The sequence below is a fragment of the Bombyx mandarina genome, chromosome 23 (assembly GCF_030267445.1).
Source record: "Bombyx mandarina strain Sakado chromosome 23, ASM3026744v2".
Classification (NCBI taxonomy): domain Eukaryota; kingdom Metazoa; phylum Arthropoda; class Insecta; order Lepidoptera; family Bombycidae; genus Bombyx; species Bombyx mandarina.
The window spans coordinates 955,326-970,044 of record NC_143229.1 but is presented as its reverse complement, the minus strand read 5'-3'; the positions used below and the strand labels follow the sequence as shown (position 1 = coordinate 970,044).

The window sequence follows — 14,719 nt, the reverse complement described above, 5'->3', positions numbered from 1 at the left end:
GGTTCACGCGCTGAACCAATCTGTAGACTTTCTAAAAAATATTTCGAAATCAGTCCCGCCGTTAGACTCCGAGACTAAATGCAATATATTGACACATTTTCAAATATATAAACATATTACATATTGTCATTATTTAATGCAATGCACGTAGGATGCATTATGAACTCGTCCTGCCTACTTCTCAGAGCAATCCTGCGCTTCGATTTTAAGGGTAAGACAACCGTTATATACAAGAGAATTTACTTCGACCTCACGTATTGAGGTGGGTCACGGCACCCGTTGGTATTCACGTCCATGGGTCTCATAAACCACGCGTGGGACCATAATTCAAATAACAATATACAAATAAACGTGTTATAACTAAAGCTAGAGATTTCAAAACGTAGAATTAAGAAATAATATGATATGATATAATATGATTTAATATAATATGTTAATTAGAGATTAAATTGTGAATCATTTATTTACGGCGCTTCCAAAAGCTTTAAAGCTATTCGGACTTCAACAAGCAGAAAAGCGGTAGCTTACGATACTATAAATGTACTATAAAATCCAAATTGCGCTAGTGTCTTTATGTCCATTGCCTTTTCTATGCTAACGATTTTATCTTGGGAATTATTTAATCAAATTAAATGTTATTTTAGAGCTTTACAATATTTCACTAAATGTTAGAGACTTTATTAATTCACTAGTTAAATTAGTAGGACACTATAATACAATGATTGCAATTTATATTATGTTAGGGTAACCGTTTTCATAGTATTAAGACAATAATAAATACGACATACTATATATTATTATATATTACACGTGCTACATTTAATGTGCTCAATAAATTCTAATTTTTCGTTGTTTCAAGGAAATTTTAATCACAATATTTTCATTTATTTGAAAAATGCACTACCATTACAAAATTGATAATATAATATTGTTGATAAATAGATTATGTATATCTAAGTAACGTGCGGACGAAGGGTGCTTTTTGAACATCTCCTTGTTAATACCAATATAATACCAAGGCTTGTTAGGTTGAGATAATTAGTAGGTATAGAGTGTCGCCATTAGATGCGTTAGGTATTTGTTTTCGAGACATTAATGTATTAACGTCTCGAAATGACTGACCATATTAACTTTTTAATAAATATGGATTCCAGGTACTACTTAACATCAGATGGGCCTTGAACCTGGTTGTTCATCTATAAATCACTGCTGGAAGTAAGCACCAAAACCTTAAATTTTTTCGCCACTTCAAAATGGCTCTCTCGTAGAGTCAACAAAATTTAACGTAAATCACCCTTCGCCTTTAAAGTTCATCTTGTTTCGCTAACGCTTCTACAACGTCTACTTTATTATTAAGAAATAAATCATTAAAAGGAACTTTCAGATCCAATTCAAACATTTTCCGAACACTTCGCGTTATTAGATAAAACAATATTTGAAGCTTTTAATAACTTAAAGAGCTTGTAGATTCAACTTCCTAATTAAAAGCTTTCAAAACGTTTCTTCTCGGTTAGTTTTACAAACACTCAACAAAAATTAATTCACAACATAATTTTTCAGAAAATCTTCTTTAGAACGATTATTATTTTCGACTTCTAAGCTTAGTAGATTTTTAGAAGTAGTATACTTTATCGTGGGCTTCGAAATGTACGTGTTTCTTGCTGTGCGGTGGTAGCACGACAAACAACCATCAGGCTTGGTTCTGACTGCTCCCATACTTTGCTCCATGAGATATTTCACTCCTCACTTTATGATTAGCACTTTTACCGCCAGACACTTTAGCATTATTCTCTCTTCCAATACTTCTAGAACTACCATTAACATTACTAACACACCTAGGAGTTTCGCCTAAATTACTAGAACTCACATCGTCACCGTTTTTTGGTTCATTGATTTCTGGTATAGGGTTCTTGCACTTCGATGGGTCTTCCCTTTCGGCCTGGGTCAGGACTTCCTGAACGTGGATGGTGAGTTCAGGCCTGACGACTTGGGTGAAGGGAAGCAGCGCGCCCGCTACATCCATGGTGTTGTTAATGTTTCTGTGCCATAACTCCAGCACAACGCTGCGCCGTTGCTACTTGTAGCGAGGCGGGCCCAGCCAGCCGCAGCCGAATACCTGAGAGGTGTTTTATTTATTTATTGCTCTCGTAGGCAGATAATCATAAGGACCACTTGATGGTTAGTAAATACCGTCGATCATAGACGTCAGCAATGCAAGGGCACAACTACTTGGTTCATAGGTGCTTAACTACCCCTACATTTTGAACCGTTTTAGTGGGGCTGGATTTGGACGTGACTAAATGTCCTACTGCGTATCAGTCACACGGTCTATTTTGAACAATAAGAACCACCGAACAATAAAGCTCTCCAATCTAAACCAAATTTACTAGTCTTAGGTCTACTTTGTCTTTACCTATAAAAAGTATCTGATAAGAACAGTTCACGGTAGGCTCCTGCATTGAAAGGTATACACCACTAGATACCACACCCTACTTTGATTCCAACAAACGAATCTACATAAAATACGAAACACGAAACAGCAATGGCAATTAATTAGTTCTGACTTTGTTGAGTTAACGCGATCCAAAACTGTTTCATGGATGTGGAATGCGCTAACAAACAGTTGCAGTATGCAGAGGACGAATTAGTTACGTCACAAAAGTTTTCGTGTGATGCTGATAGAGTTTCAAACAACAATATACTTGTTTGAGGAGTACGTTTTGTAATCTCAATTTTAGGATAACTGTTATTACCAGAACAGATGTGACTCAATCAGTGATGAGAATCTTGATGGAAGAGAGCTAATTGTGGTGTCTACGACTTCTTGTAGCCTCGCCGGCTAAATTCCTCATGACCATCTTTTTATTTATTTATTTTTTATTGCCCTTGTAGGCAGACGAGCATACGGCCCACCTGATGGTGGGTGGTTACCGATGCCCATGGACTTCAGAAATGCCAGGGGCAGAGCCAAGCCGCTGCCTACCGCCTAATACTCTCCACAAGCCTCGTATGAAGAAGGACATATCATAGCGTTCGGAAAACACCGTGGAGGAGAGCTCATTCCATAACCGGATGGTGTGTGGCAAAAAATACCTCTGGAAACGCATTGTGGATGACTGCAGTGGATCCAGGTAGTGTGGATGAACTCTACTCCGGTGGCGGGCGGTGCGATGGTAAAAACGAGATGCCGGTATCATCTCGAACAATTCCTCAGAGCACTACCCATGGAACATACGGTACAAAATACAGAGATGGTAGATGGTAGATTGTAAGAAGCACTTCTTACCTGGCAGATGACTAAAGCCAGAAGTAAGAGGACTATAAAAGCCAACACGCCCCATACAACACCAAGCTGGGTCAGCGCGAACACGTACAAGGTCTTGTGACACCACTGGTTTGGTTCGAAGAGCGTCGGGGAATAGTCGGGCCACATTATGTCTAGAGTCCAGTAGTTTCCGCACGCAAACCTGTTGGAAGAAAACATATTTTACGTTTACATATTCGAAAATCGCAGACGATAAAGATAAACGACCTTTTCCCGAACTTTTTTTTTATTACTTATACTGGTGGACGAGCTCACAGTCCACCTGGTGTTAAGTGGTCACTGGAGCCCACAGACACCTACAACGTAAATACCGCCACCCACCTTGAGATATGAGTTCTAAGGTTTCAGTATAGTTACAACGGCTGCCCCACCCTTCAAACCGAAACGCATTACTGCTTCACGGCAAAAATAGACGGAGGGGTAGTACCTACCCGTGTAGTCTCACAAGAGATCCTACCACCAGTAAATATCAATAAACCACATATTATTATCAATGCTGATGCACTCCCTATTTCTGCCAAAAAGTGTAATGTGTGTTCAAGCCTGAACGCTAGAATAGGATAGATATTCCCAAATCCCCAATCGATCAACATCTAAAAGTGTGAGTACGGTTATCATTACTGTTGAATGTGAACAGAAGTTGTTTAAATTTAAAAACGAATCCACCAAATTTAACAGTCCCAGAATTCAGTGGGTTAGAACACAAACCACACAAGCATAAGTGTATCAACAAAATTACCGAGTTCTATTAGAAATTAAAGTATTCTATTAGGGGTTCTGTGATACAGTCATTAGGATCGCTAATCGCTAGACCAACATCGTCAAAAGCGATATTATTTAAACATGAAATACACACTCCAGATTTTAGACCAGTATTTAAGTACACGCCGCCAGATATAAGTAGACCAGTTGTTATATGCGAAAATATGCGAATTGAAAACCGTTCAACGCTTTAAAATTAGATTTTTTAGATTAAAGCTGAAATTACGGTAATGACTTCAAAAGATTTGAATTAACCATCCAATTTTTCCTTCTTTTATCCTCAAAATTAATAGGATATATTTTCAAAGGGGAAAGATTTTTCAAAGGTTTTCAATTATGGTACAATAAATGTCATCGTGATCTCGGTAATTTTTCTTTTCAACGCACAAAATAATTCTGTTTTTAGATAGGTATATATATGAATTAAATGTGTATGTAACATTTATTTCAGATAAAACATTAGCTATTTTTTAGTTTGAGTAAGTTTGTGAATTAAGGAAAGTGAATTGAGTTTTTCAATTAAGAAACCAAGGTTTTTGGCAACTTTTCTGTGCCTTCTTATGATACAAAGTCAGTGAGAGGGACTGAATCAAATGATAAATCATTAGAATTCTGATAAACATCACAAGTCATAGCGTGACTGGTGCCGCCGAGCTTAGGAGATGATATTAATTCCCAGCTTTATTGGAATATCGGCTCAACTTCGCTAGAATGGATAATTCTTGGATGCTAAGAACACGCAGAAAGGCGATACAAACATATGCCGTCTCATCTTTCGTGTCTCAAAACTCTCGCCGAGTACTCATTCTCAAGCAGCTTGGAGTCGTTCGGGCGATTCGTTTTGAAACGTGGCCTAAATTAAAGACCAAATTTTTTTTGTGCACGTGGGAAGATGAGCTCGGGGACTGCTTGGTGTTAAATGGTTTTTTGTATCCATTCAGCCAAAAGAAAACCTGTAGAATAAAGGTAAAAAAGAAAAAAATCTTGACGCTCCCGATAAAGTTTTGAAAAATTTATTAGGGCACAGACCCAGTTCAGTAATAAATTCATTTCAGAGAATCCGCGCGTAATCCTCCGTGTATTTATAGCCAGTCCCGGGGCCTAGTGCTACGAAATATGGACTTATTGTGCTCCAATATTTACGTTTTTGCATCGTCAATAAACAAATAAATTCTAAAGAAGCATGTAACGGCCCCGACCTGGAATTTGCTCTTATGTAGCCGGAACTCGACGAGACAAAAACAAGTTGAGAACAAACACCCTGAATATTAAATGTCTTACGGCTGATTCCGGCAAGAAAACGATCTTGGACCTCTCATTTCTTCGGTTTTTGAGAGTCTGATACATCACGACGATTTACGACTCTGTCTCGCTTCTATCAGAATAATTATTCAAATTTTATGCCCAAGCATTTAACCATAATTTTAGATCATAATTAAGTAATTCTGTACAAGTTTCAACTAAAACCGAAAGCTCTTAAAAAAGGTAAAAGAGTAAAATTTAAGCACAAACTGAATCGAAACACGATAGGTACTCTCAATAATTATTCGTTTGTGGGTGTTTTGTTTCCAACAAGTAAAGTTCACGACTGAAACTTGGAGCTTTTGGAAGCTAATCAATTTCTATCGGTGTACCGATGAATAGATACTAGATGCTCTAGAAATTTCCCAACTAACTTATCTTGATTGAATACATCTAATTCAAATTCTAGTATTTTAATTATAAATGTTGTAACTAATCTTTTGCTATAATATCTTTAATTTTGTATTGATTTTTCTGTTTTATTGGAGATATTGTAAGCACGTATATATAGCTATTCAAGAGTTTCTTATATGCGAATTGATTTGGAAAATTAACAAGAATTCATATTTTAAATCTTGTAATAATAATAAAAAATATATAAACTGTAAGCATGAACATCTTTGTCACACTACTAATACGTTTTATGTAGAAAAGGTACTGACAAGCTTGCGACCCGTAGCTCAACCCTAAGCGGTCGCTTAAGATCAAACACTGCCCTTACGTACCGAGAGGTGTCATATCTGTGAGCTGCACTCGCGATAATTCGGGCATAGTCCATACTTTCAGCTAGATAGATCTATTTATTAATTAATAAAAAATGAACTAAAGCCTATTATAATAATATATACAATAATTGTACTCTAATATTACACGCTACAGAAAGTCAATTATATTTTCTTCCAATTATATAATATGTTATTCTATCTTCAATTCATTATGTGCTATGTCTCAATGTATTATGTGGTGGTTTCAAGTCAAAGGCTTTGTTCTACCTCAGAACGTCTGGTGTGGTACCATTATGGCTGGAAGAGGAAGAAATCCTGATCCACATAATGAATGTATGTTATGATTTAAGCAGTAAAATAAACTAATTGGTCGGACGGTACACTCAAAGCCCGGAAAAGGTGAAAAATATCTGTTTAAGAAAATCAGTCCAGTCCATGCTAGATTTGGGTCTAGACAACAATATTTGATACTTCGAGATCATGCATCGATTTTATTGCAATTATCGATGGAAATAACGGCTCCATTGCCCCCATAAATCCAATAAAAAGATAAAAAGTTATCGTTGTAAGATTATATTTCGTGATAAAGACATATTGCAATGACAGCTGCCAGAATTCGTTTATATTGGATTCGTGTCAAATCGCAAGTCAGTACCTGCATTGGAAATAAAAAGTCTAATTAAACTATTTATACCCATTACTTTATGTGTTAGAAATTGTATGCGCTACAACGAAATTTTTCTCTTTCGATTTCTTAACATTTCCCGAGAAATGTTTTCCGGAAAATTTTCAAGATAATACAGTATAGTCAAACGAAACTTACCAGCCCATCAAGAAAACGGTGAGAGTGTACGCGAGGATAGTCTCCGGTACGCTCGCCGACGAGTTGGAGTTCCTGCTGGCCAGCTGAGCCCAGAGGAGCCAGCAGATACCCGCTCCACCCGCAGCGCCCCCCACGACCATGTACACTGGAATACGAGGCTCGGCTGGGCAGTCTCTGATGTATTGTACTCCTGGTGACACATTTAATGTACACACATAATTATTATTTTTTATTGCTTTTTTGGGTGGACGAGCTCCAGCCGGTAAGTCTCAGCGTACCGGTAAGCGCAGCGTTGGGCGTCCCCCTGCCCGCTGGACCGATGACTTGCGGCGATATGCTGGGAGAGATTGGATGCGGAAGGCGGAGGAACGTTCATTTTGGCGGACTATGGGAGAAGCCTACATCCAGTAGTGGAGAGATGCAGGCTGATGATGATGAGCTCTCAGCCCACCTGGTGTTAATTGGTTACTGGAGACTATAGATGTCTATGACGTAAATGCGCCACCCACCTTGAGATATAAGTTCTAAGGTCTCAAGTATAGTTACAACGGCTGCCCCACCCTTCAAACCGAAACGCATTCCTGCTTCACGGCAGAAATAGGCAGGGTGGTGGTACCCACCCGCGCGGACTCACAAGAGGTCCTATCACCAATAAAAAATCCAAAAAATCTAATAATCTCAATATCCGATGTTGGAGTTCCAATGCATTAGTTAACTATTCATTCACCGTCTCTGCACGTTATAATTGGTTTGCGTCAGTATAAATATTCTAAGAAACATCCTCTTAAAACGCTAATTACAAAAATCGTTCTGATCCGTAAATTTCTGTCGAACAACACTAAAGCCTGTAGTGAAACCTGCGTATCCGGAATTATCCGGTCTCACGGATTATGTCCGGTTCACTACTGATTAAACGGCGCGCGAACCTGTCAATATTTGTAATGTATTTGCGTCCGTTGAATCGAGCACACCTACGTTGTTCGTGTAAATAAACATTTAGATTGTTTGATACGATCAACAATAGCATTATCTCGGGATCTTTTTCTGTTTGTTTATGCTCGGAGCAATTATAACTTGGATTATGACAAAATGGCGACGCGCTTTGCCGTGATTAGGTGGTTTGATTTTCAATTGTTTGTCTTTGTTCCATATATAAGGAGGTTAATAAGAGCGAAGTTGGATCATCAGTTTTATTAACTGAATTGTTTTAGCACTTACAGTATTGGAACGGCGCGATTAATGTAATCTTTAAAATCGCCCAGATTAATTGTTGCTTCGCGTATTTTGCTTCTGATGACAAGGCAATCATAATTATGCTAACTTCAAGCTGCTCTAACGATGAACTTAAGCAGATTACAAAACCCTAGATATTCACTTCAGACTCATTAAATTTGCTTTAAAAAATACAAAAACAAAGCGTTTTCGTATTTTTCGGATTTTAATTATCGTTATTAGGTTGACAGACACAATCGCGATGGTCTGTCTTCGTCCAATCATAAATTTAAATGTCACATCCGGACCCGACAAACGAAGCGAAAAAGTGCTACCTAGTGGATGCGAGCCAAAACTGTTCGTGAAACATCGGCACATTTCGGGTGGTGTGCTTCGGCAGAGTCCATAGTTAATACACTTAAATTAGTTGTACGAGGGCGGCACTGAAAATTTCGGGAATTAACGAAGTGACACAACATTACTATTTAAAAATGTATTTATTGCTTTTCGAAGTATTCTCCGCGAAATTTGACACATTTTTCCATACGATGGAACCAATCATTGAAGCAACCATTCCATTCGGAAGTTGGCTCTCCAAAATGGCCGTTTTGTAGGCGTCCACAGCTTCTTCAGGTGATGAAAATCTCTGTCCACGCAATTTATTCTTTATTTTAGGGAAAGTATAGAAATCATTAGGGCTTAGTTCGGGGCTGTACGGTGGATGGTCTATAAATTCTATGTTTTCTTGCTCTAAAAACTCTTTTGTTCTGTGCGCGGTGTGAGAACTCGCATTGTCGTGATGGAGGATGATGCGGCGGTTGCAGTTCTCTTTACGGAGTTCAGAAATGACCTGTGGCAAACAAACGCTAGCATACCATTCTGCATTAATCGTTCTTTGTCCCTCAAGAGGAATAGTCGTAACATGGCCGGTTTTGAAGACAAACGTGGCCACCATTTTTTTTGCAACACTCCGTGAACAAACAATTTTTGTTGGCTTAAACTCATTTTCGAACACCCAAACTCGTGACTGGTTTTTTGTTTCGGGTTCGTACGCGTGTATCCAGGATTCGTCACCTGATACAATGTTGTATACAGCATTTGAGGATCCTGGGTGGAATCTATCGAGAGTTCTGACGCACCAAGTAACGCGAGCCGCTTTTTGCTTTTCACAGAGCGAATGCGGTATCCATCGGGAAAACAACTTTTTTACACCTAATTGTTCATGCAAGATTATTTGTATTTGACTCATGCCAATGTCTAAATTTGCCTGAATTTCGCGGTATGTCACATGTCGATCTTCCTCAATCAGCTTACACACAGCATCAACGTTTTCTTGGGTGACTGCAGTTTTTGGACGACCTTGATGGGGATCATCACTGAGCTTGACACTTCAACGTTGAAACTCAGCAAACCAGCGATAAATTGTGGTTTTGGATGGGGCTTCATCACCAAATGCAGAAATCATCCTGTCAACACACTGTTTTTGTGTTAAACCACTTCGAAAGTCATAATAATTTTTTTAAATAAATAAATAAATGGTATTAGATTTTTAAAACCAAGGAGTTTTCAATTAAAAAGATTTTAATATGACAGGAACAGTGGAAATATTCCATTCCCGATACTTTTAGTGCAGCCTCTGTAGATAAGCAACTCAAGCACTCAACAAAAAAATTTACGGGTGTCGGCCACTAGATGGCTTCGCTTCGATTAGTTTCTCATTGCTCCTGTAGATGGCAGTAACATATTACCTATCCTATATTTTATTTCAATGAAGGATTTTGGAAATTTTCTATAACAAATTGGTATGATTTTTTATTATTTTTATTTTCTGTGTTTAGTTATGCAATAATGAAATGCCTTAACTTTAACAAAATATATGTTTAGGGGCATCCGCTACAAGATGTCGCTAGTTTCCATACAAAAAAATATTTGTTTTAAAGTATCACAGTTTCAGAGACCTAGCAGAGTCGAGGTGTCATCCCTCGAGTGGAATCAAACCACATTCGTTGCTTGACTTAGGAAGAGTGAAGTCGTCTCGGAACTGTCATCGTTTCGTTCTGCGCAATCTCTGTGCACGACTACCTATCATACGCCAACCATATTAGGACATAATGAAGATATCGGCCCATTCTGCGACATAAAGTTCTGTTAATGATTGACGTGTACGCGTGTATCCCTATATACTTCTGCACGGCTGTACATATTTCAATGAAATTTAGAAAATCTTCTTCCACTTCGATAAAGCGGCATGACACGAGAACCCTCTCATCGTGGCCGCCGGTAACTACATTCCCGATCCTGCGGACAGAATGGAAAGCAGTCGACGTCGCCCAAAACACGTCATCTCGGATCCTCCCGATCCACTAACGGTGCTTTTAGGTACTTCAAGCACCGGTCACCGTTCTCGTCGAACCCGTCGCTTGCGACGAAGGGCTCGACGAGTAAATTAACTCTCAGACACATCCCACTGAGTTTCTCGCCGGATCTTCTCAGTGGGTCGCGTTTCCGATCCGGTGGTAGATTCTGCGAAGCACGGCTCTTGCTAGGGTTCGTGTTAGCAACGTCATCAGGTTTGAGCCCCGCGAGCTCACCTACTAGCCACGGTTACGCTGAAATAGCCCCTAAGGCTATGAGCTTAGGTAGAAAAAAAAAAAAAAGGAAATCTTCAGATTGACTGAGCAAAGATCGATCAGCAGGGCGAACCGGGTTTGATCAGTAGATACTTTACATACAGTATGTAATTATAATTTTTTAAGTTCAAGGCTATATATTTCGGAAAAGTTTAGTTTAATCTGTGTATTTGTCACTGGTTACCAATCACCGTTCTCGTGAATTAACCCACAGACACAGCCTACTTAGTTTCACGCCGGATCTTCTCAGTGGGTCGCGTTTACGATCCGGTGGTAGATTCTTCGAGGCACTGGCTAGGGCCAATACTAGCAACACTCCTGGTTTGAGCCCCGTGAGCTCACCTACACGTCAAGGAAAATATGAAATAGTCTCTCAAGGCTATCAGCATACGCAAAAAACCACTGGGTGTCAAAAAAAAATGTCAGACGTAAAACGTTCCGTGGTTAAGGCGAAAAATAAAATTAATTGCGAAACACTTAAGTAAGTGTTGTTTTATTCTACTACCCCATCCCACATATATGCTAAAAATGAATTTTAAATATAAAAACACCAAAAGATAAAACGGCATGCAGGCGATCTCGAATTTGATTCGAAACTCAATCAGTTCGGAGCGACACACAAGTGATCCACAATTGTTTTCTTTGTCGTAATAATAATTTTTCGACCCACTTTTATTTCGGCGAAAGCACGACACAAATTTAAACCGATTCAAATTGAAAAAAGCTTTGTGGAACATTGAACGGGCGAATGCGGGAGACGTTACGTTGATGTTAATTTAGATTGACGTCCTTCGGCGCTGGGAAAAAAACTGGGAAGACGAGAAAAATTAAATTTCAGAATAACGATTAAGATTTTTATGGAACAGATGAGGTTGACAAGCTCAAAAGATGTCTAATGCTATCCTACATTTAAAAGCAAACAGTATTTTCTCTTATCGGTGCAAATTACTGGTGGTAGGACGTCTTGTGAGTACGCACGGGTAGGTATCACCACCCTGCCTATTGCTGCCGTAAAGCAATAATGCGTTTCGGTTTGAAGCGTAGGGCAGCCGTTGTACTGTTAAAACTAAGACCATAGAACTTCTATCTCAAGGTGCTTTTAGGTACCTCAAGCACCGGTCACCGTCCTCGCCGAACCCGTCGCTGGGACGAAGGGCTCGACGAGTAAATTAACCCACAGGCACAGCCCACTGAGTTCCTCGCCGGATCTTCTCAGTGGGTCACGTTTCCGATCCGATGGTAGATTCTGCGAAGCACTGCTCTCGCTAGGACCAGTCTTAGCAACACTCCCGGCTTGAGCCCCGAAAGCTCACCGACATTTTAGGGTAAAGCTGAAACAGCCTCTCAAGACTAAAAAAAAAACAAGCTGATGCTTAACAGAGTATTTTAAAAGTCGATTGTATATACAATATTGTTTAAGGCATATCTGTAACGAAGCAGGCAATTTATAATCAGAAACGATCAGTGCCCTAAATTCAATCTAGTAAGGAACACAAATCATAGTATTTTCTTCGTTTTTCTCGAGTCGTTGACATAATGAAAATTACTCTAGAGCCGTGCGTGATCACGAAAACTGTAAAGTAATATAACAGTATATCGAAAGGTGAAAGGTTATTTGGTATAAGCGATATTCCGCTTAATACGCGACATTTATCTTTGTCATTAAAGGTCTGTTTAATTTGGTATCAGCATCAACAGTTCGATGTTTTTAATTGAACTTCAATTAAGTTTACTCCATTCAAACAGCTGACGAAGTTTTTTTGTAATGATATTATTTCCAATTTATTTTACTTTAAATGGCTCTCCTGTAAAGATGCAAAAATATCGCTTAAGCCGAATATCGTTTCACCCCTCTCTATATTGACTATATTTTGAATTAAAACATTTTTTTTATTGCGAAATTAACATTTGGCCCGCGTTTTGGATTTATTATAGCAAGGCGCTTAGAGAATACAAATTGACAGGTAATCATCTTCAAAGCGAAATTATGACGTCTCCAATAAGGAGTTGTGCCGAGTGGCGTTGAGCGACAGTCTAATGAACTGTCAATACTACACTGGAACAGAGTACTGGCTAAGTGGCCGGCAGTATAACGTCATAACTGACATTTATGCTAAACAAAAGCAACTATAAATACAGAAATCAAAAGGGCCAGTTTTCTTTGCACTGGCATTAGATTTAATGCGGCTAAATGGTTTCGATAAGAGGGTATTAGACTACTTGAGGTTGTAAGCCGTCAAGTGGTGTGTAAGGCGGATTGTTTCTGACGTTGTTTGTTTCATTAAATTGTAAGACGCTGTCTGCCCTTTGTAATAATTAGACAAATTACGCGTACGACTAGTAAAGCCCTATCCTACATTTATTTCTGTCTATTATTTAGTTTCATTTTAATATCACAATCCTATCACAATTGATTTTCGTAAGACGTATATCTTTGTCTCAATATTACTTCTGTCCATGACTGCGTCGCGTTTATTCTCGGCAGAGCCTATCCTATGATCTGTAAGCAGAATAAAATGTCCCTACGGAACAAGGTATCTCTTTACAAAACTTGCATAAGAGCCGTCATGGCATTCCCGAGTGTGGTGTTCGCTCACATGGCCCGCACACACATAGACACCCTCCAAACTCTACAATCCTGTTTTTGCAGGCTAGCCGTCAGAATACCGCGTTTCGTTAAAAACGTCGACCTGCACGACCTGGGTCTCGAATCGATCCGGAAAAACCTGAACTCAGCGTCGGAACGGTACTTCGATAAGGTTATGCGTCATGACAATCGCTTTTTTATTGCCGCCGCTAACTCCTCCCTGGAGACAGTCACCGTCGACGCCCTAGACATGGCCTTACGAATCCATGAGATTCAACGACTCTTTACTCTCTAACGCGAACTTAGACGCCTTTTACTCTAACACTAGGAGCAGGCTTAGGGACCCCGGTAACCATACTCGAGGAACTCGGCAAAGAGTTCGACGTGCAACCTAACCCCTATATCAGCCCGCTGAATTTCTCGCCGCATCTTCCCAGCGAGTCGCGATTTCGATCCGGTAGTATATTAAGTTGTTAGGTCTCCTCCGAAGATGCTCGGGCAGCTGTTAGCAAATCCCACCCCTCCTGGCTGAGCCGTTGCTCACCCACCTGTCGTGGTGAAACTGGTAAGGCATACCGGCCACCAGTAATCCTTAATTCATAAAAGAAGATACGCTTTGCATATTATCGCGTTGCCAAAACTATTATTGCTAAATATAACCTAACCTTTCAATCCCACTTTTATGTTATGTTAGTTAGACGGACCATAGTCCGCCTGGTGTCACATAGTTGCCCAAACTAATAGATACCACACCCTAATACCATACTACACCATACCACAATATGAATGCTGGCTTAATATATGGAAATAATAGTTTCGGTTGTAATTTAAGTTTCAAAGAGGGCATTTTAAGTCGCCGCGTCCACAAGACCTGTTGATCGCTCACCAATTATTATTAATATTCGATATTTGCCTATATAAACTTAAAACACGAGCGTGATTTCGAACTCATGTCTTAATATGACCACTCAACATGGACTTGACTCAACAAATTCCAGTAATAATAATGTTAACACTAAAACCATACCACGTTCTTATCCAAAGCTGTACAAAAATAAACACAGCATAATATAACACAATATAACAAAGATAATCTTACGCCTTAGTTTTCGGAATGATCTCTGAAGTGCTTCCCACGGAGAAACTTTCAAGCTTTCACGGAAAAGCTCACACAGAAAGTTCATCTTCTCGTTTGTTATGAAATTTTATTAAGAAAATACTTTCATACCTTCCTGTATGAATAGCTAAATGTTTTGTTTCATGAAAATAATTATCAAGCCTACATTTAAAGCTTACGCTCCGCTTAATCTTAAGTGCTTATTGAAGCGCAAAGGCACCGTAAAGCAAATGTCC

General features: G+C 39.2%; 1 protein-coding gene across 1 annotated transcript in view; it reads right to left on the bottom strand.

Moving 5' to 3' along the window:
- Positions 1 to 1,591: 1,591 nt before the first annotated feature.
- Positions 1,592 to 14,719, bottom strand: part of LOC114250636 (uncharacterized) — a 113,969-nt gene continuing 100,841 nt past the window's right edge. Inside the window, exons 6-8 of the mRNA XM_028184597.2 lie at positions 6,938 to 7,127; positions 3,287 to 3,467; positions 1,592 to 2,116 (exon numbers count right to left, since the gene is read on the bottom strand). Of these exons, the coding sequence (XP_028040398.2) occupies positions 2,075 to 2,116; positions 3,287 to 3,467; positions 6,938 to 7,127 (413 nt within the window). The 3' untranslated portion in view covers positions 1,592 to 2,074. The remainder of the gene's footprint in view (positions 2,117 to 3,286; positions 3,468 to 6,937; positions 7,128 to 14,719) is intronic.